Here is a 21,996-nt window from a genome sequence, read left to right as displayed (position 1 = left end):
TGTAATTGTGAGACATTTTGGATTATAGCCTCACTTTATGAGGCAGCACACGCACACACACACACACAAACACACACATACATAGGTATTCAAACACACACACACGGCCATGCACACACACACACACACACACACACACACACACACACACACACACACACACACACACACACACACACACACACACACACGGGGGGGGGGGGGGGGCAAGCAGACACACAAACAAAGGAAACACACACAGACACACAGTAATAATATCAATAAACTGATACTAACGCTAACCCTAAACTGAACAAACATTAAGAATCATGCCAGAAGTAAGAGCAAAATAATATGTATGCATGTATGTATTGTTATGTGATCCAAGAGTTTTCTAAGATGAGACTATAACTCTTGTTCCCTCCTACGAAGAAATGCAGTCACTTGTTAACAATCTCCCAAGTTAGAGGCTAGTGCCCAACAAGCTTCCGGGGTATGTTCATTGAGGATGGATAAGAATAGGAGAAACTAGAAAAGTCTTAATCCAATTCCTTTGGAGGCTGGATATATTTATTTCAACAACATATAAAATCAAAAAGAGATACCTTACAGCAGTTTTCAGTTTATTTTTTACATGAAGAACAAAGAAAAAGAAGGGAGCTGGCAACTTGGATTCCTTGTCCTCCTGCATTGTCCATGACTTTCCCTGACTTCACTGTACGGTACACATTATTATCCTACACTCATACCTCTACTGTACTGTATCCCCCTCTTTTACAGGGAGGTTGACCGTTTTATTGCCAAGTTCATTTAATAGTCAGCAAGTAAGTTAGAAAGTTGCTACCCTAAGTGGGCCCCACTTGCCACGTGTTGCTGGAAGTTGGAAAGCCCCCAGCAGCAGATGCACTCCTCAGTGAAGTTTGGGTTCAGAGATGTCTCTATTTTCATGTTGGCCAATGATGGTTGTTCCAGAATGCCAATATACGAACGGATCGCCAGGGGTTGGTTGGAGTAGGGCGTGTGTGGGGGGGGGCGGGGAGTTAGATCAAGTATAAGCAATATAGTTAAAGTTACGTGGATAATCATTTATGAAAGAGTCAACGTTGTATTTAATTTTTTTAAATATAATAATTACTGCTGCTCCAATTGTATGGGACTGTTGCCAAGTTAAATCCCTCCAATAATTGAATAACAATGTAATTTCAACAGCACCAATCACATGGGGAAGTTTGCGGACGACACAACTCTGGTGGGACTCATCACCAAGGACGACGAGAGCCACTGCAGGAAGGAGTCAACCTTCTGACCACGTGGTGCAGATAAAACAACCTCCTACTGAATGTCAGCAAAACCAAAGAGATTGTTGTTCACTACCTCCCACCCATCAAGTGCACATTCTACCGGGACACCATTGAGAGCATCCTGTCCAGCTGCATCACTGTGTGGGGCGGGAGCTGCACTGACTACTACAGGAGAGCCCTGCAACGTATAGTGAACACAGCTGGAAGATCATGGGTGCCCCATGATCTTTCCAGCAACTTTGTTACTTACTTGCTGACTTTTAAATAAACTTGCCAATAAAACAGTCAACCTCCCTATAAAAGAGGGGGACACAGTACAGTAGAGGTATGAGTGTAGGATAATATCCCTCCAATAATTGAATAACAATGTAATTTATAAAACGATGGCTCGCTTTTAAAGGCAGAGTGTCTGATTGGTGCGACAGCACAGCAGCATGTTCAGTTTAACACTGATTTTTATGTCATCTTTAATATCAAAATCCAAATCTTATCTATTAAGTTAACTTATTTTTATGGACTTCATTACGTTTTAGTACAATGAACAGGATGTAAGATACAGTAGTTTCCTGGTCGAACAAAAATCGATTGACCTGGAAGACAACAATTGTATTTCCACACAAACATTTATTTGCCGTTTTCCATTGTTTTCCATTCCATTATTAACTTGAATGTAATCGATTTAAACAATATTGCACATTTGTAGAATTCAAATATTATCTAAATACATAAATAATTAATAAAGTAATGCTTATAATCCACATTCACTTGCCAGAAATACCCCACCACTAAACCCTGAGTAATACTTTTTAAAGTTTGAAAAGCTGTAGTTTCCTTTTTCCAGTGTTTTATGTAATCACTTGCTCTTCACAGCCCACTTCACAGTGTTTTTTTGTTGGTCACAACTCCTTCATCAGCTCAAACTGACAAATGCAGGTCTCCCGCTGGCTGTCCAGGTAAGGTTTACATCCCAAATGCATGACTGCATCAAAGAGCAAAATCACCGCTGACTCACACGCTGTCGGGAGACAAGGAGGACATGAGCACTCAGCAGCACACAAGTGGAAAATAATGTCCCCGTTTAGACAATACACCACCATGGTAATTATAAAGTAACCCTACAGGTATTAGCATGTGTACTCACTTCATGGTGCATTTAAATCTGTTAATGTCCCAATTCATGAAAAGTTGTAAAACCCTAGCCTATTTATTAGCTGTTTGTTTGACTACATGGTTGAGATTACTAGAAATGTCATATTTATGAGCTCAGTAGAGTTAAAAATATATGAATGTCAATGCTGAACCTATTATTGCAACAAAACAAAAAATATTCTGACCCATATAGGCTACTTAGAATTCAGCAGTGCCCTACGTAGCTTTAAAACGTCACGTTGTGCCATTGAATAAAACATTTTCTTGTCGCCGGTTGTTATTACCTTGGACCCCTTGGGCCAATCCCAGAGTCTGTTGCACGTTCCTGCAGATGGTATCAAGGCAGTCTTGAAATTGTTCGTCACAGTCAAGTTTCTGACGACCGCAGGAGTCGTAACAACGGTCATGTTGGTTACAGCACTTGGTCATGGATGGGATTCCTATGTCAAACTTCAAACAGACATTTGTATCGTTTATCACTCTTGTTTGGCTTACATGGTAAAACATTGCGACATAAAAAAAGGTATACTGTAGTAATTCATGTTTTCCTAAATGTTTCATAATGTAATCCAGGCTCACATGGAATCCAAACAGTGGAGATCCGCAGCCGTTAGGGGGCGGTGGTCTGTAGCCAGGACGAGGGGCTGGCTGATATCCTACAAGGGGCAAATGACATACCATACAAATTACACGTTTTGGCTGTTACGAGAAGATTATGTGACAATATATTTCACAGAATTACAACAGATGACACACTTTTTATTCAGTCAGCAACTTTAATGAAAAACGTACACTATGCCAACGAGGACAGAAAGGATAGCTTACCATCAGTGCATTTATATTGGCACAAACCATCATAGCCGCCAAACAGGTCCAGCGCAACATTTAGATATGTATCAATCTTGTGAACTCCATTACGGATTGTTTTTAAAGTCTTTCGCCAGTCTGGCGTTTCGGGTTCTTGTTTAGACATAGACACACGCAATAGTCCCCCACAGAAAAACAAACCAAAAACACCCATCGAGGCACGGTAGCGCATATTGCACTTGATTGACAACTACAAATATTTTCCTGTTAGTATATATTAGTATACCATCTTTATTGTTTTCCTAATTCGCTTCAAGAATATTGTGGCAAAGGTTGCTGAAGTTGTCAAGTCGTTTCCGGGTTCGGTGTAATCACGTGATTACTGATTACGAAAATGCCGTTTATCAAACGCCAACGTGTCGGATTTTCTAAACACTACCTCCCACATTGAAGCAACTCCCCATCATTAGTTAGGGTGCTGCTTTTTTGTTATCAAGTTAGAAGTCTATCTCAAATGGTTAAGCCCGCAAAGAGCAAGAGTCTAAACTGCTCCAGTTTTCTTAATCGCAATTACGTAACAACCAACTATAACATGAACTAGCATTTAACAGCATGCATACATACATACATACATACATACATACATATGATGTTCGATCAGATCCATTGGTTCAATGTATCATTAGACCAATGTGTCAAGATGGTCACATATTCTACTTTATTCAAATGATTAGTCGAGCATTAAAGAAAAAGTTTCTCTACTTAAATAATGTCATAAAATCCAAACATTCAAAAATGAAACAAGGTATTCATAATAACAGCTTCAATGCAGTCCTTCAGCCTATGTCCCAACAACTTCACATTTTGAGAAGACAATATACAATGTTCTTGAGCAGCAAAATCAAAGTTGTACTGTTCTCGGTCCATGTCCAAAACATCTACATGGGTGGGTCGGTAGCCAGGAAGCATTCAATTAGGTTCTTTATGTTCTCCACAAGCCGCTCTAGGGCAGCTAGGACAGGTACTTCAGAAAAATCGACAGTCTCCATAATAAATACAGCTTTTCTTTCTTTATACAGTAAGCGGAAAATGTAGATGTTCAGGTTGAGATGAGGACATTTGAAGAATCCCTGTTGTTGGCCACAAGTCCCTTTCCACTTTACAATCAAGTGTCTTTTTCCTTTGTTCCAGAAAAAGAAAATCAGGATGCATGGAGGCTTCTAGTATATGGTGAGAATGGTTCAGTATAATACAAAAAATAATAATAAAAAAGGTAGATTCCGGGACACGGATGGGCCGAGAGGAGAGGGTGGGGTGATAGGAATAGGAAAAATAGGGTATGACGGGACTCCTTAAAATCTCAACAGTAAGGCTAAAGCATTTTAGTCATTTTTATTTTCTTTACGTCTACCTCAAAGATATTTCCTTAAAAAACATGTACATACATCTATCATATACATTTATAAGATTTAAAACGGGGCGTCCCCAGCTCATCCCCCTCGGAATAGGTCGTTAAGTCTGTCCAGCTCCCTGCAGTTGTCCATGGTCATTAGTTCGGCCTTCTTGCGCATTCGGTCGTCCCTGTACACCTTGGCAGCGTACAGGAGGTCTGTTTCTGGGCGAAACAGGCAAAATAAACTCATGTGAGCAAAAGTTAGTCACTTCCGAAAATGTACTCATGCCAGGGATAGTCACATAAATAAAGGCGACATATTATTATATCATAAGGTGTGAATGGCATTAGCCATATAATATGTTCTAATATGTCCCCTTTAAACAGAGGTCTGAAATGGGCCATTTACTTATTTTCTGACGCTTACATCCAAAGTGACTAGATCAGGTCTTTATTGGCGCAGGAAGGGGTTAGGGGATCTCATAAGGACAACTAAAAGGTATGCTGTGAACATTGGAGATCAAACACAGTACCTTTTAGCTAGAAGTCCAACCCCTGTGGCCACTACATTACCCTGATCCCCCTAAGAATGATAATCTTATATAATTTCCTATTCAAGACAAAAGTGAAGGATTTTCTTTAACATTTATATTGACTGATCGTTTAAACAGGGAGCAGACCCGAGTGTTTGAATTGCATATATACTCAATGTGTGTAAGCATTTTCCAGAAATTAGCCCATCTCAGGAGCGTCTCATCACGGACAGGAATACTTACTTGTCTGCCTCTCCTTCCAGCAGTTATTTCTAACATTGGACACGTAGTCCTCCTCCACGTTCTTCTCTATGTTATGCAGCTTGTTGCCCTTGAATTCAGACCTAAAGTCCCGGGTGACGTAGTAGTCCACACGCAGATTCTCTGTCTGCCGCTTCACCGTCTGCGCGGTCGACCTGGGGAGAGAGGACACGCACATACTAACTCATGCTGACGGAGGACATAAGACACATGTACATCCATTGCATTTGCTGGTTGGCTGTCTCTGAACATGGTTTCCATGGTGCCCAAATCATATTCCAAAAATCACTTCTTTGCTTGACATTTATCAAGCAGAGAAGGAATCTGCACATTGTGGGGGCAACTTAAAGGGGTAGTTCGGAATTTTGGACATCGGGCCTGATTCCCAAGTTAGCCTTGGTGTTCTTTATCATTGGAGACAGTTTAACACATGTCATTCAGTCCTTCTAGTTGCAGAGTTTGCTCGTGCTAGGCTAGCGCACGGCAACGGGCAATACTAGCCTGCTAATAAAACAGTCTTACCCGCTCCAGAGTACACCTGAGGCAAATCAACTATAATGCCAGACGGTCGATGTAAATGTCTGTGTTGATCGAATAATGTTAGAAATAAAACCAACCTTGCATTGCATTTTTAGGGACTTGCTGTGTCTCAGCAGCAGTCTTATATTCCTGGTAGTAGGCTACGGCAGCGGGAGACTGATACCTAGGTTAAATTCCGCTGCTGCTGAGAAAGTAGTCCCTCAAAATGCGATGATTCATGCGATGCAAAGTTAGTTTTATTTCTAACATTATTCTATCAACACAGACATTTACATCTATAGTCTGGCTTTATAATTGATTTATCCTGGGTGGACTGTGGAGTGGGTAAGACTGTTTTATTAGCAGGCTAGTATTGCCCGTTTACGTGCGCTAGCCTAGCACGAGCGAACACTGCAACTAGAAGGACTGAATTAAATGTGTTGAAAACGGTCTCCAATGATAAAGAACACCAAGGCTAACTTGGGAATCAGGCCCTATGTCCACTACCAACTACCCCTTTAATACAATTCAATCATTAATGTGCATGGCTACAATGCTGTTTATTGAATAACAATTCAAAAAACTAGCATGCATTCAATTCTCAATCATCACAGGCCTTAGAATCTGAGCACATTTTTTTCTCAAAGAAGTTCAGTCTAGAGTAAGTCAAGTTGCAAGTCCCGGTTTTCAAGTCTCAAGTTCAAATCTCAAATCTCCGGCTCGGTTATTTCCACATTAAATATTTAACAAATGCAATATCATTTTTTGGTTAGTTTTTGCAGTTCAAATGTGCATCCTCTTTCCAAATCTATATATTTTTGAATGCACCATTTGAATATGTACGTACGGTCTGGAGTACAGGCTGTAGGGTGGAGTTGACACCATCAGCTGGCTCAGAATGGGCACCAGGATCAGCACCAAGATGGGCATCAGCTGAATGAACGTTGAGAAGCCACCCTGCACAACAACAAGACAGGAAATGAGGCCGTATCATCTACAGCCCCCTACAGGCAGAATCAACACTGAAAATACATGGCTGCCATTTCCTTATCATAGAACTGTGAATAGTTTGTACTGAAAAGTTACATACTCCAGCTAAAGCATTGAACCAAATCAGTCCAGGATTATTTCTCCTTGGACTTCCATTTGGTAAAACCTGATAATCTCCAAGATGTACATGAATCCTAGAGTTAACGATGCCAGTGTACATACGTCTGCCCTCTCCTCCCTCTCCTGTCTTTGATCCGTCTGTTGGCTGTAGCGTGCCCTGCCGTTGGTGAAGGTGTGTGTACTCGCTGTGGAAAGGAATACATTTTCAGATTACAGGAGTCAACTATGCATTGGGTTTTGTTATAGCAGAAACCTGTCCAAGTGTGACATCTGCTGGCATACAGGAGAAATTCAAAAATGACTGCAAATTCAGACATAGCCTTCATTATGACTCTTTCAAAATCAGTCTATTATTGTCTACCAAGTCTACTAATCTCTAAACTGTTTACATAAACCTTTCGTATAAATACAACATCTATATTTTGTACCTTGTTTGCACAGCTCTTTGTGCAACAGAAGAGCTAAATATTGTCGTCATTGTGGTCCGATTGGTTTCATTACTTGTAGTGTAAAATGTCATGAAAAGAATATGCTCTATAAATATCTTACGTCCACTAAAAAAGTGAATTAGCTAGCAGGCTCTGCTCAAAATAAAACCTGCTGGTCCAGTGGAGCAGAGAAATACTGTGTGCCAGAGGAGTCATAAAAGGTTAATCTACTAACCCAAACCCCTCTCCAGCTATATAAAGCCTGAAAAAAAGACAGCAATGGCGTTGGTTGGGAATACATTATCCATTATGTAAAGCTATTTGAATGGGGATTCCCAATGTTAACTTTACTGAAAATAATTGAATCAAGGCACACATGTCACATTTGTGTAGAAATGTGTGATGCAGAAAAAGGTTGTGCACGTTTGTTAGAGTGATTTAGGGATGGTATAAGATTGTGAGCAATCGTGTGCGCTAGTGCTAGCGTGTGGTTGTCAATGATTGTGTGAGGGAGTGCGTGTGTATGTGTGAGTTGACCTGTGTGTGTGAGCGTGCGCCTGTGTGACTGGGTGAAAACGCATGGGATTGTGCGAGCAATTGACTGTATGCAATAGGATTTGCTTACAGGAGGGGAACCCGCCACCGAAGAACATGTTGAACAGGTCCTCAGGAGTGATGTCCCCCTCGAAGCCCCTGTGGAAGTCGAAGCCCCCTGGCTGGGCCTGGCCTGGACTGCTAGGCTCCTCCCCCCCTGTGAGGTCATACTGTCTTCTTTTGTCAGCGTTGCTCAGCACGGAATACGCATTGCCGATCTCTGGAGGAATACAAAAGCAATATGTTAATGTAGATAGGAGGTCCAATACATATTTTGGGAAAATTAGCGAGGAATTTACTGACACAACTCAATGGTCTTAGAATGAACCAGAGCCTCTATAGAATAACCGGGGATTACAATAAAACCTCTCTGCATCAGGTACATCCGCGTCTTGCACTTGCGCGCCTTGCACTTGGGCGCCATGCACTTGCGCACATCAGCACCGTGCACATCAGCAGCACCGTGCACATTATCAGACCATGCCAATTTTAACAACCTTTCCTGATACAGAAGGAATTCAGCTGGGATACTGAACAACAGATGTAACCGGCCGTCTAGAGTGGTGGCCTTAGGGGTGAAGGCCTTCACCTCTGCTACACAAAATATTTTTATACTGGCCTCTGGACATGGTTAAACAGCCTTTTCTTCATCTTTTCCTTGTCGTCTGGGTTCATATCAAAGTATCCATGGGTGGTAAGCACTAAAAACGTATGTTATTGGGAATAACATCCATGTTAGCATTATAAGACGGTTTACTTTTGAAGGCCTCAGTGGCTCCAGGCGCATGGTTCTTGTCTGGGTGGAACTTGAGCGCTAGTTTCCTGTAGGCCTTCTTCAGGTCCTCATCGCCGGCTTCTTTATTGATGCACAGCACCTCGTAGTAGTCCTTACACCGCTTTATCCTGGGAACACGAGTACAGGGGCCACATTAGTCATTTCAACTCATTCATGGGGTCAGTGAATTAAACCGCTAGTGCTCTTACCGCCTCCACGGTACAAGTTGAAGTGACACCATTTGATTCTCACCAATCATTTTCTACATGTTATTTGCATCCATTTCAATCCACGTTCCAGTAGGTCAGAAAAACATAAAAAGGCTGCCATTTCCCAATCATGATGAAGCTGAACGTAAACAAAACCTATTAAATGTGTCAGGTTTTGTCATGTGATCCAGAGCAGACATGTGTAAATGAGGCACCAAACATTGTTGCGTCTTCTGCAACCTAACACAGCAAAACCTTTCTTATAAGTTTTGCATATCCAAGAATGCGACACGTGACTGTGCCTTGTGCTTTCAAAGCAAGGCTTATCGTTTGTTAATGCATTAGTTGTTAATCAGCCATGAGTGGGAGATGTTTTTCTTTTGTCATGAGGAGGCTTTCTCAATGAGAACAACAAACAAGCAACTCAGTAAACTGTATCACAGGAGATTCCTCAGGGTTATATTGAGACCTTGGAGACCCTTGAAGGGTTTGTTATTTAAACCTCCAGGGGTGGGTGCAAAGAAAGGAACGCTGCAACACACTGAAAGTATTGCACAGGGGACGACAAATGCCATGTTCTCCAACTTGGAAATAATACAACCGAACCAGACCTGGGTGCATGGTCAATGAGTTGGCAATCATCAAACTGTACTGTGCATTGTGATTCAAATCACTCCTGCTCAATGCAAAGTCTTCTTCTCTGGTCAAAATGCTACACGTGTTTGTGTGACTGTGGTCCTCCCTCCCCTTAAGGGCAGGAATCCAAGCACTAGCGGTTCCCATGGAGATCTGCTGTGTGTGCAGAGAACTGCATAGCGTGTGGGGGCCTCAAATGGCCCGGGAATATAAAAGGTGCATAAACTCAGGGGGGGGGGGGGGGGGGGGGGGGGCAGTACCCGTGGACCGGGCTAGTATTGTCCATTAAGGAGTGAAGTCAAGTGATATCTGCATGTTTTGAGTGGAGCGATAAGTGGCTTCAAGTTTGTGCTAGGGTCAGAAGAGATTTGTTATGAAAAATACCATGGACAAATAGAAAATGACCATCAATGCAATATAATAATAACACCATTTCTCACCCTAGCTCCATAAAAGAAACTGGTGGAATACGATGATCTACTTTAGGTATCGTTCTCTTGCCATAAACACATGATCAGAAAGGTCAGACAATGGTTCAATCGTAAAGGCCAAGAAGGACCTGGGAAGACTTGAGAAGTCTTCTTTATTTCGCTCTTTCCAATTACCACTATATCCATCCATATGCATCTTTCAATCACAACTCGTCCAGTCGATCTTCATCTGGCTCTCATTAACAGCAACCATACAAGATTGATCCTAAATTAAAATTAAAACCCTTGCGGTTCAGATTCCCTTCGGAAGGAATCCTGTTATCAGCCATTCACAATTATTTCACAACCTGTTCAGCACCTTGGTTTAGCTCCTCAACCGTTTATTTTTTTATATCTACCTTTGATTTTTGCCTTAGGTGAACAATTTAAACAAACAAAGGCCCCTGTATGTACAGCACCCACTGGCCTCTCAAACCTCAGTCCATATCTTCTCAAATCAGCTTTCTACCATGGCAAGTATCACAATGACAATATTTAGCATTGGACCAAATCTAGGAGAACTCTACAGCCTGTCAACAGGATATGGAAACAGCAGCAGTTATAGTTCATATTCTAGACCAGAGGTCACCAACAGGAAGACCGCAGTCGGTTCTTGACCTAGAAGCCTTACCATAAGGTCTCGGACCTACAGCAGATTATGATATAAAACGACGGGTAGCTTCTATTTGAACCGGCGCAGCATCTGTAGTTTTTACGGTAGTGGTTTAGTGGGTGAGGAAACGCACAGACCAATTGCATGCAAGACAAGCCATCCCACGTGATATTAATCAGCCAATCAAGTCTGTGCATTCGAGACGGTAAAGATTTAAACTCAGTGAAGACAGATGAGCAAGTTAGAGGCAAGTTATTCGTGAAAATATGGCAGAAAAAAAAGCTAGAGATACAGACGAGTGAAACGGATAGATACAGACGCATGACAGATGATAATAAAAAGTGCCAATGTGAAAAAACTACAGGTTTTAAACAAACATACCCCACTCAAATCTGAAGTGAGATCCCAGAAAGTAAGTAGTCTCAGAGCCCAATATGACCAATCAACCAGGATCCTGAGCCACACATTCAGTACACAAAAACTTGCTCATGAGTGTTCCCTCTGAGTGGCTTGGATTTTGGGTTAACACAAAAAGCCATTTACTGATGGTGTTGTCACGAATACATTACTTTAATTTTTATTGATTGACAATTTTGACAATTTATAATTGTATTTACAGTATATCTGCAGTTATACATGTACTGTATGCTCAGTTTTATGTTATGTGACAATGAATATTTGCAAAACGTTTTTGAGTTCTACTGAGGTTATTTGATTTTACAGTGGGGTATTGATTACATGCATACAACTACTCGGCTACTTAAATATACATCACACTTAACAGTTAGACATTATTATGATCTTCCGGATCTTTGCTTAAAAAAAATAATCTCTAACTTGACCCCTTTCTGTTTTAGCTGAATACCCATGTTCTAGACAAACCACCACTCAAAAACACAAGAACATGTTCACGCGTGTGTGGAGAACGATAACCAGACCAGCTCCCGGGCTCCTCACCTCTGCACGCCCTCCACCTGATCCTTGGTGAAGATCTTGGCGGCCTCCCCTCCTCCTGCCTGATCATGGCCCTCCTGGTCTGCGTGCAAGCCGTTACTCTCCCCGCTGCTCGCAGGCCGCCGCCTGCAGTGGGCTCCGTTCCCCGCCGAGCTGCCATTCTTAGTCAGCGCATCCAAAAGCACTGGAGAGAGACAGACCAAGGGTGAGGGTTCAGGCTAGGCACACAGCTGGACAGGGGGAATGGTTTGGTGTGCATGGGAGGTTTCGGAATACAAAATCAATACCTGCTGTGTTTTTTGGAGGAAACTTTCAAAATCGTAATAGATCAGAAACTGACAACGTCAATATTACATAATGTTATAATGCCGAAACTAATTCAGACAATATGCAACTTGCATTTCAAGTGAATATTTCTTAAATGTAATTTAAATAAACTAATAAAAAAAATTAGCTGCAGCTCTCCATTTTATTCCTCAACCATGTGGCATTAGTCTTAATAAACCCTACAATGTCCACCTGCATTATCTATACCAGTATAAACATAAGCCAACTTGTCCTCAAGTTAACATTAGACAAGAAGGTGTCCTTGGACCTTCACATAAAGATGCAGGATGTACAACACAAATACCAACGGCAATATCTTATACCATTTGAGCGTGTCCCAAAAACAAATACCAAGAGCCATAATGGAAACAAAAAAAACGTTCTGAACCCCAAAGCCCAGATGTAAGCCATGAATTAGTAGACACCCATTGTTGTATTCATTAGGTCCATCCATAATTATGCTTATGTCCGTCAATCTGACTCCATCTTCTCCACACTACTACTCGGGATAGTATAAATTGTAAGCACACTGAGCACAGACACAATGCTCTTTCCTTCAAATATGACATAACTTGTTACGTAGTATGATTTAACTACCCGTGTTTCATTAATATTGAAGCGGTAGCTGCTCTGTTGCTTCAAAAAATGTACACGTTTTCTAGAACCAGATTCAAGTCTAGGTATGGATGGAAAACATTAATTCAAATGTCACTGAATAACGAAGCCAGAAGTAGTTGATGAAGCTTCGATCACCTCAGAACACTTCATTTGAGCCCTTCATACATCTTGACAGAAAATTACACAAATTAAAAACGTTGATTTTTGTGAAACCAAAAGGGATGCAGATACAACGATGACAACCCAAACTTACCGTAGAGGTGCAACATTGGAGAGCTAATCACCATTAAATACAATCAGATAAGAATTATAGCATCATGCATAGGGCACTATGAGGAGGGAATTGCGACGGAGGTCGTACATTAATGCAAACGTCATCCATGCATAAAGCGTATTGGAGATACTTCTATTTATAATGGTTCAAAGCCAATGGCTTTTGTGAGCGGATTTACTCTGTTAAACTACTGGATAATAATACTAAAGTAGCCTATAGTCAGATTGACAGCTGAATCAAGTCAATTTTCAACACAAATATTGTCAGAGATTGCATGCTGCTCTGTCCAGGGTGTAAAATAGGTCACCGAATAATACTGCACAACAATGCACTCACATATGTACGATTGCAGAGCCTTCTATCCATCAATCGATTACGTCTTGAATTAGACTGCTCGTTTAGATAAAAGCCAACCATATACCATGGCTCTTATACCAGGGCTAATGCATTACTTCCAACTGCAGCCTCTGGGTCGATGAGTCAATGAAGGGATTGACAGGAGCCAGGCTCGCCCGGGGACAGCTAGTCCAACGTACAGTACCCTCTCTAAACCGTGTGTGTACTCTGTTCTCACTCAACTCGCGGTCATGATTAAATTCACAGCATTGTACAGCCACCGACACACAGCAGCGGTTTGACAGAAAGATAACACTGTTTGGCAATATACCGTCACAAGCTAACGTTCATGTTAGCAAAGGACCGTGTAAATGCGTACCATTCGCAACGAGAGTAACGTAACGTCGTTCGGCGAAATTAATAACATGTGTGAAAGGCTTGTAGTGCATTTACATATATACACATTTATAGACCGTAAAACATTGACCCAATTGACAGATAACGTAGCACGGCTATCGTAGCCAGCTACTGTGAATTTGCAGTTGGCTAGTAGTCCATTTAACCCTTAGCTAAATCGTATGCTGACTGGAAATAACGGGGAGGTCGGACGCCATTGAATGAATACGGTACCTTTGGCTCTCTCCGTGGGGTAGAGCTTCTCCGCTTTGTTTAGAAACTTTGACGCCTTCTCTTTATCACCAGCTTCGAGCGCTTTCGAAGCTATATTTATACATTTTTCAGCTTCGTCCCTGTTCCCTTCCATCTTTCTTCTTCCTCTTCCTCCCCCGGCTCGGTCAGCTGATCATCTCCCAGACCACGTGGTCTGGACTGTCAAGTGTGTTAGCAGATAAGAGGATAATTTACCCATCTCCATTTGCTGACTTCTATAATTTTGCATTTACCTGTTGATATAGAAGATCGAAAGGAAATGCAAGAGCGACAATTCATAGCGTAAAATGTTTTATTAACATGCGTGTCAAAATCCAAAATGAAGATGAGAGATATCTCGAAAAAATGCTTGAATTAAAAAGCCTAAATATTTAAAAGTAATAATATAAATGTAAAAATAAATATTTTGGCACGGGTGGATTATCCATTGCGATCAACAGAGGTCACTATTGCGATTGCAATTACGTAGCCTACCCTGGGACTTCAAGGACTAGTTTCTGGCCTACCCAACTGGGGACAGGCACCTGGCTGCAGAACTACCGCCTGAGTGATCATGCAGCCAGACACTCTTGCAAGAAGGAGCAACTTTTATTATACATCATACATTGAAAACTAAACTTCATTTCCAGACTCGGATTCCACCCAACACCAACCAGGTACTAACACCATCGCCTCTCTCTCTCTGTGTCTGTGTCTGTGTCTGTGTGTGTGTGTTTCCAGTCTCATAAACGTTGAGAGTTCCAGACTAACGGTTTTCCTTAGGCTTGGATGCGTGAGGGGTAAGGCTTGTTTGGGAAAGTGCCCATGGTGTTGAGTGCTGCATGGATGCGGAAGTGAAGCCTAGACTCCATGCTGTAGTCCTTGTAGGTGACCCTGTTCGGACAAAAAGTACATACAATAGTTTAAGGACGCTGCTGAACCAAACGATATGGCAAGAAAAAGGCTTGACGACGCACTTGATTTTCTCCAGGAGTTCTACTGCCTTGTGGGTATCCCCCCTCTGCTTGTAAATCAGGCCCAGCTCGTACATGGTGAAGGGCACCAGATAGTCATCATACTTGATCTGTTGTTCACTGTGAAAAGTAAAGAAAGGGCTCTTCAGTAATGAATTGAGATAGAGCAGAAGAGTGACCTCGCTCTCCCAAATTCAACGCTAAAAGTGTCGGTCTTGATCAATGCATGTCAAGATGCTTTAGTTACTTATTATTCAATATTATTTAGTAATGAGTAAATTAAAATGCGTTTCTTCCATTTTGCATAAAGTCTCATGAATAATAATGCATCTTTTTTTTTTTGCACTATCTTATCAAAGCATCCATATTAGGAAGGAGATAGTCAATTTTCCACATGCTCCACTAAGATTTGTAGCATGACTAGACCTGTACCTGATCAGAGTAGTGTGATCAGTCCCCCGGGGTCTCACCTGGAGATGACCTGATTGAAGCAGCCCTCCGCCTCATCGAGACTGCCCAGCTGTCTGAGACACAGGCCCTTTAGGAGCTGGACCACACACTGGTCGTCTACATGATGATCAGACTGGCCTGGGCACAGTCAGAACGTTAGACACGATTTCGAGGATTTAAAAATGGTGATATTAATTTGTTTTACTCAGAGCATCTCGATGAATAGCTTCACAAGAATTCACTGACTTGCAGAACTTGCGAGTTGGTCCTCGGCCTTCTGTATGGTGGACAATATGCTGTATGTCAGCTCTGGTCTCTTTCCTACTATCGTGAAGCCGTTCCACACGTACATCATTTCCTGGAATCCCACAAGGTTTGATTAAATCACAGTTTTAGGAAATTTGTATACAGCTATAACAGTTCATATTAGGGGGTCGGGTGCCCACCAACACAGGGAGGACTGGTTTTGTATACTGGTAGAACAGTTCATATTAGGGGGTCCTGGTGCCCACCAACACAGGAAGGACTAGTTTTGTATACTGGTACAACAGTTCATATTGGGGGGTCGGGTGCCCACCAACACAGGGAGGACTGGTTTTGTATACTGGTATAACAGTTCATATCAGGGGGCCTTGTGCTCACCAATGCAGGGAGGACTGGTTTTGTAGGCCTGGAGGATGAGCATCTCTGGGCCTTCTTGGCAGCAAACTTCTCTGTTGGGACCGACTTCCCAGCAATCCTGAGGCGGAGGCCTTCCACCTGTCTGTTAAACCACACCAGTGGACGACAGCAATGAATGAGCAGAATTGTCCAAATCAGGAGTAGTGCAAGCAGGGGAGTCTCCCTTCACTCACTTGAACAAGTCTTCTGCATTTTGTCCCATGGCCTCCACTTCTGCGTCTGGGAGCATGCTCAAGAGGGCAGCTTTCTGGTACATATAAGTGGACTGGAAAGAGATTTTAAATGAGGAATAACAAGCAAAATGACAATAACAAATCAAAGCAACGTGGAATGTATGACGTTGAGCAAGTAGGTCATCACGGCCGGCCTCTTCTGTTTCCCAAAACTCAAACCACGCTTGTAGCTTTTAGAAAGCGCGAACTTCCAGAAAATCTGAGGTCTGCCTCAATACAATGTTTGAATAACAATTTATGTCTGAACTGAATGCCCTCTTATCTCTTTCAGTTGGGGCTACAGTTGCACGTATGTTTGTTGAATACCCCCTGATAAGGTTTTCATGAAGGCCCTTCTTATCTTCCCATCCCCCCAGTGCTTCCAACAAGAAGACGTAATGATCATCATACAGGCTTACTTGAAAAGTATGGGGAAATCTAGCAAAGTTGTTTGCATTATCTTGCCTATAGAAATTAAATAAGTGTGGGAGAATTACGGAGTCAATGAAGGAAGAGACAGGGAGGGCCTTATGACGCCTACAGCGGCCACAAAGAGGAATGGAGCCTCCTTCATTCTTTCCAACCACCTTTCGTTCTTGTCTGGGGAGGCCATTGTAACAACAATAGTTCTTCACACACCACCTGTCTGGTGGCTTCCATGCGCCACCAAGATTGCTTTCACCTCGAGACAAGGATGCAAGGTGTTGGTGTTAGAAATCCGATTAACTGTAAAATGTGCAGACAACGACACATGACTATGGGGGCTCCATGTTGCCTTGCAGGAGATCTCCTCCAGTGTGTGTGGTGATTGTTGATCATCATATCATCAGTCGGACTCAGGCCAGTAAGGCTGCTTAAACCAGCCATCATCCACACACAGGTTTGAAGTCCAGTGCCAGCGGGTTACCTGGGACCACTTGCTTTCCTTGGAGAGCAGGTCAGCGTAATGGTAGGCTTTCTTCCATTCCTGTTCAAAGGAATGGGCCCACATGAGCTCCCAGTAGCAGAGGTGGTGTATCTGGCGCCACTCCTGCTGGGCAGTGATGCAGGCCAGGTACTTCTCCCTAGCCTAAAGAAGGACGTAAAACAAAGTTATTTTAAAACCGGTTTCCAATCGTTTCAAAAGAACAAAGGAGAGAGACATGATACTTACAAATGTGAAGTTTCCCTTGAGCAAAGCAATCCTGGCAGTGTAGAAGAGAATCAGAGCACCCTAATCAAGGAAAGTTTATAAACAAAAGAAAAGTCAAGTTAAAAATATAAATCCCTGCACAGTATACAGTTTTCAATAATTCCTGTAAAATTATATTTTCACATTCAGTTTCTGTAACTGACATTTGTTGATTGCGCCTTCTCCCTGACACTCTTGGGGAGGTCAAGGGTCAAAGGATCCAACTGAGAAGTCACCGCTAAGTCACCCCACATTAGAATTGTCAATGATTAAATCAAATAATGTTTACTTAAAGGACAGAGTTGCCTGTATTCTCATCAAGTAGAAGAATGCATAAGGGGATCAAACCCTAACCCTAACCCCAGGCACAAAGGTTAACGTTAGATAAAACTAGGAACATGTAGGGTGGCTAGACAGTGCGAGGAATAGGAGACAGAGCTTACATGATGAAGGGGAAACATATGGATTTTTCCATCCCGCATCATATGTGGAGCAGACCTGTTCTCAGCATTTCTGAGACCTGTGCCACTGTAGAGAGAGTCGCAGGGCGAACTCCCATCTGAAGACTCAGATTAATGAGAGGCCTCGGATTATGTTTGTTGTAGGTTTTTTGTATGTTATTGTAGGTTTTTTACCTAAATATATTACCCTAATCGTTATACTTTTGGATTACTCTTTATTCTTAAAACAGTTTACATAGAAATGATTGATGTGGTCCGAAATTCCCACCAAAATCAGCCCGCAGGTATTCTAGTAGAATGTATGATGGATTAACTTTCCATTGTAAGGGTGTGGAACTTACATTGGGAAACTTTTTAATATAAGGTTCCAGCAGGTTCTCAGCTTCTGTCAAGTCCACCTCACCTGTGCCTTTTGTTGAGATTGTAATGAGATTGTAAATGTTATTTTCACCCAAAAAAATTATATTTATATTGATACATTTAAATATCTAAGGTTGTCGTCCAAAATAACTTTGGATATATTGGCTATATTGGGTTCTCTCAATAAAATAACCCAATATGGCTTTTGTTCCCTTACCGAGTATGACAGTGATGTAGAGATGGTACATCAACAGTGTGAGCATACTGAGGATAGAGCGCAGGCCATTTGTGGCGACGCCAGCTCTCAGCTCCGAGAGACCCACATCCTGGAACATTACCAACAGTGCGTTCTTTAAAAGGGCTCATTTAACAACACAAACCATACAGAATTTAAAGATCACAAAATATTGAAGCCTTTTTTAAAGATGGCTAAAAAATAAATGAAAGAATAACAGTTATTATCCAGCCATATCATTCATACACACACACATGTACAAAATTAATTGAATAGAATAAAGCAAAATAATATATAGATTGTAAATAGTCAGGCAGTAGCACCTACCCTGTCTCCAGAGAAGCCAAGGAATTCCATCAGTCTGAGGACTCGTGTTGGGAGCAGAGACAGCATCTAACGGAGGGATGGGGAAAGAAAAACCTCAATAGTATCAAATAGTTAAGGATACAGTTACCCATCAATCTTTCCAAGCACAACCGTTTCGAGTTGATTGTCATGTATATTAATGGAATAAATACCACTACATAATTGATTTGAATGCATCCAAGAAAGATAGACACAGTGCAATCAAATAAATAGATATTCAAAATTAAATTCCACAAGATTATCTACATGCTTACCAGGTTGAACGATCCGATTCCCATGTTGACACCACATTTGAAGTGAAGGTGTGTGGCTTTCTGCTGCATCTCTTCATCCATTTTGTTTGCAATCACTTGACAGTCCCTGGTAAAGGGAAATATAGTAACGATAGTGAAGTCAAATTGAAACAAATGTTCTGAACACAGCGCTTGGTGGAACCAAATGCAGTCAGTATTCACATTTTCACCAATGGGGGGGGCACCACTGAGGTGAACCTCTGCGGGAGCGAATTACTGTCCCCTCAAGTGAATAACTTATTGGCCCGCATTGCAAATCACAATAAGATGAATGAGTAAGGAGCTTTATACCTTAATACGACTAGCCCCCAGTCTAGGTTGAACAGAAGAAAAATTGGCATTTGGTGGACGCTTTTCTCAAAAGCACCTTCAAATACTTCATGCTCATAATATTGTCAGCCAGGATGGGTGTAGTGGGAACCAAACCCTTAACCTTGGCGATGGGAATTGGTTAAAACGATAACAAACAGTGCCTCTCCGAATTCCTTACTTGAAGATTTGATAACTGTTTCGTATCCTCATCCCTCCTTTGATAAAGCCCATGATGCTCTCGTCCATGAAGGTCAGCGAGGCTTTCTGAAGAAGGACCTCGGCATAGCAGAGCTCAGCATGCATCTCCTCTATTTAAAAAATAATAAATTTGACAAAGAAATGAAAATCAATGTTCCCTAATCCAACCTTTTTCAACTTTGAGAATGTACGCATGGAAGAAATTGATTGATGAATCGTATGTTCAAAGGAAATATAATAATTGTATACTATAAAGAAAATATATTCATTATCTTGCATTTGATACTGTGCTTTTATGACACAAATATACTTAAATTCTCAGGGACCATTCTGAGAAAGGCAGGTGCCAGGTAGGTAATAGCTATATCTAAACTCAAATGAGAAACACAAGAAAGCCCCTCTTTAATAATAATAACAAACAATTATTAAAGAGACTCTATCAGCACATTGAAGTAAATTAGAGAGCAAACTAATTCTGACCAGCTCTGAATCAACTAACCATTCAAATGTCATAGAAAAAAAGTTAACTTCTTGGATGCAATTGGATAGAGCAACTAAAAGGTGGCCCTTTGTAGGATGATCGGTTGTGATTTGCCTGACCCAGGCCATCCAAATATGAGATAATCAGATCTTTCTCACCTTCTGTCAGATTGTCAGAAGATTGCCGGTACCACAAGTTCGTTATGGTCTCCAATAATCCACTCTTTTTACGAAAGCTGGGGAGGAACACATGAAAGAAAGGAAGCATATTTAAAGAAGGAAGGACTGATAGAATTCTGAAGGAGTTTCGATTGTACTATTGTAAGTGTACTACCTCTGGCATGTCTCTAGAGACTCCCTCAATGAGGTCATGGCTGCTTCTACATCTTTCGGGTCAAAAGTCATGCCTGCCTGCATCACCAGCATACTGCTGTAGCCCATGGCATGGTACATACTCTTGGCCTTCCTAATGGGAAGAAAAACAAAAACAGATATTGGTGTGCAATGTGTGCGTTCAGAATAAGATATTCTCTCAAATATTAGACGATATACCCCATTCTGGGTCTTTGGAAGTGTCCGAGATACCATGCAAGATAAGTAAGGACAGAGAAGTCATTCCTGAGCTGATGCATCTGTGCCTATAAAAGATTTAACTGACATTGAAAGACAAAGATATACAATAAAAGAGAAAAGTAGTTTCAGAATATACATTGGCGTTCCTGCATGAGCCTCCATAGGTCTCCGTCTTACTTACTAGCCCACTCTCATCGTTTTTGGAAGTTTATAGTAGTAAATATCACATAATAATATCGCACTCACCATGGTTTTAGATGAGCAAGCGCATCAGAGAAGCGGTTGTTGAGGAATAACTCCAGACCAGCGGAGCAGTCCACCAGGGCATGCTCCAGATCCATCTGCGGACTGCTTTATTCCAAAGTACGATCATCAGCTATCAAGTTTCACTGAATGAATATTCAAGTACATCTAAAAATATCATGAAAAGGAAGATAGAGGCCAGTTACATCAGTGGCTTGATTTTTGTTCTGAAATCTGAGGAGGTTAATGCATTCACCCTGGCTAAAAAGAACAAGTAATGCCAAGTACAATAATAAAAAGAAAATCTGGACAAGCCCGAACCAAGAGATGGACTATAATGAATTCATCAATTAATATATTGTAATAGGCCTACTCACAGTAGGTTCTCGGCAAAATGGCTGCTGATCTCCGTCTGAAGAAGAAAAAACATGCTTTCATTCAATCATAGTAAGTCAATCTAATAGCTGTGTATTTAGCAGTAGTTATAGTAGTTTAATTTTGTAAAAATCTAAAATTATCGGATATAGAAATGTTTAATGTGACGTAACATCAGTCTTTAATTATTTTGTTGTCACCATTAAGAATCAAATCAAAATGATCAGATGCATCAACTGAAAATTATAACGGTGAATACTGATATTCAACATCATCATTTTGAGTTGGATAAGCCTACAATTAACTAAGACGCTCGCAACACATTATATTTCTTTCTAAATAATAAAAATAAAAAAACTAGTTACCGGTGTAGTTTGATTTTCTTTCTTATCCTCCATTGCGAAAAGGTTAAGAGCAAAATTCTTTATCGAAAATGATTAACTGACAAATGTCGTTATTGGGACTTATCCAAATTACCTAAACGGAGCTAAACTAGAAGACGCTCCACAGGCGAGACATTTATGTGTTGTACCATGGCCCCTCAGGCCTTTCACACACAAACCTCACGCCCCCTTTCCAATTATCTAATTTTCAACGCGATGAGGTCCCAGACACGGCTCTCATCCAAGTCGTACACCAGCTGATCTGGCGTCGACAAAGCAGCAGACGTCCTTCGAT

At 41.5% G+C, this 21,996-nt stretch overlaps 3 protein-coding genes across 3 annotated transcripts; all 3 read right to left on the bottom strand.

Moving 5' to 3' along the window:
• Positions 1-512: 512 nt before the first annotated feature.
• Positions 513-3,800, bottom strand: pla2g12a (phospholipase A2, group XIIA). The gene is made up of 4 exons (XM_030351760.1): positions 3,255-3,800; positions 3,009-3,085; positions 2,714-2,879; positions 513-2,295 (listed from the first exon to the last, which is right to left on the bottom strand). The coding sequence occupies exons 1-4, from the start codon at positions 3,466-3,468 to the stop codon at positions 2,177-2,179; spliced, it is 576 nt and encodes a 191-aa protein (XP_030207620.1). The 5' UTR covers positions 3,469-3,800; the 3' UTR covers positions 513-2,176.
• A 131-nt stretch (positions 3,801-3,931) lies between these two features.
• On the bottom strand, positions 3,932-14,091 carry dnajb14 (DnaJ heat shock protein family (Hsp40) member B14). Its single transcript, XM_030351759.1, has 8 exons — positions 13,917-14,091; positions 11,735-11,915; positions 8,832-8,977; positions 8,106-8,294; positions 7,155-7,237; positions 6,790-6,899; positions 5,406-5,578; positions 3,932-4,851 (listed from the first exon to the last, which is right to left on the bottom strand). Exons 1-8 carry the CDS (start codon positions 14,047-14,049, stop codon positions 4,727-4,729), a joined length of 1,140 nt encoding a protein of 379 aa, XP_030207619.1. The 5' UTR covers positions 14,050-14,091; the 3' UTR covers positions 3,932-4,726.
• A 138-nt stretch (positions 14,092-14,229) lies between these two features.
• Positions 14,230-21,984, bottom strand: LOC115540405 (tetratricopeptide repeat protein 39B). Its single transcript, XM_030351650.1, has 18 exons — positions 21,684-21,984; positions 21,321-21,355; positions 20,947-21,048; positions 20,462-20,593; positions 20,287-20,363; positions 19,628-19,757; positions 19,099-19,204; positions 18,806-18,871; positions 18,461-18,569; positions 18,225-18,292; positions 17,405-17,464; positions 17,159-17,320; positions 16,213-16,304; positions 16,001-16,121; positions 15,605-15,716; positions 15,379-15,496; positions 14,912-15,028; positions 14,230-14,828 (listed from the first exon to the last, which is right to left on the bottom strand). Exons 1-18 carry the CDS (start codon positions 21,714-21,716, stop codon positions 14,714-14,716), a joined length of 1,755 nt encoding a protein of 584 aa, XP_030207510.1. The 5' UTR covers positions 21,717-21,984; the 3' UTR covers positions 14,230-14,713.
• Positions 21,985-21,996: the final 12 nt, after the last annotated feature.

Source organism: Gadus morhua, chromosome 3 (genome assembly GCF_902167405.1).
Source record: "Gadus morhua chromosome 3, gadMor3.0, whole genome shotgun sequence".
Taxonomy (NCBI): Eukaryota; Metazoa; Chordata; class Actinopteri; order Gadiformes; family Gadidae; genus Gadus; species Gadus morhua.
Note: the sequence above shows the minus strand (reverse complement) of the source record. Positions and strands in the feature narration are given on the sequence as shown.

What these genes read in the sequence shown, in the direction of transcription:
- pla2g12a (XM_030351760.1), bottom strand. Translation starts at nt 3,468, where the DNA reads ATGCGCTACCGTGCCTCGATGGGTGTTTTTGGTTTGTTTTTCTGTGGG. An exon ending in CTCCACTGTTTGGATTCCAT is followed by an intron (nt 2,880 to 3,008) that starts GTGAGCCTGGAT and finishes GTCTGTTTGAAG; the next exon opens with TTTGACATAGGAATCCCATC. An exon ending in ATTGGCCCAAGGGGTCCAAG is followed by an intron (nt 2,296 to 2,713) that starts GTAATAACAACC and finishes GTCTCCCGACAG; the next exon opens with CGTGTGAGTCAGCGGTGATT.
- dnajb14 (XM_030351759.1), bottom strand. Translation starts at nt 14,049, where the DNA reads ATGGAAGGGAACAGGGACGAAGCTGAAAAATGTATAAATATAGCTTCG. An exon ending in CAGGTGGAGGGCGTGCAGAG is followed by an intron (nt 8,978 to 11,734) that starts GTGAGGAGCCCG and finishes TCGTGTTCCCAG; the next exon opens with GATAAAGCGGTGTAAGGACT. An exon ending in TACAGCCTGTACTCCAGACC is followed by an intron (nt 5,579 to 6,789) that starts GTACGTACATAT and finishes CTCTCTCCCCAG; the next exon opens with GTCGACCGCGCAGACGGTGA.
- LOC115540405 (XM_030351650.1), bottom strand. Translation starts at nt 21,716, where the DNA reads ATGGAGGATAAGAAAGAAAATCAAACTACACCG. An exon ending in ATATTAAAAAGTTTCCCAAT is followed by an intron (nt 17,465 to 18,224) that starts GTAAGTTCCACA and finishes TTCCTTGATTAG; the next exon opens with GGTGCTCTGATTCTCTTCTA. An exon ending in TTCAATCAGGTCATCTCCAG is followed by an intron (nt 15,029 to 15,378) that starts GTGAGACCCCGG and finishes TACTTTTCACAG; the next exon opens with TGAACAACAGATCAAGTATG.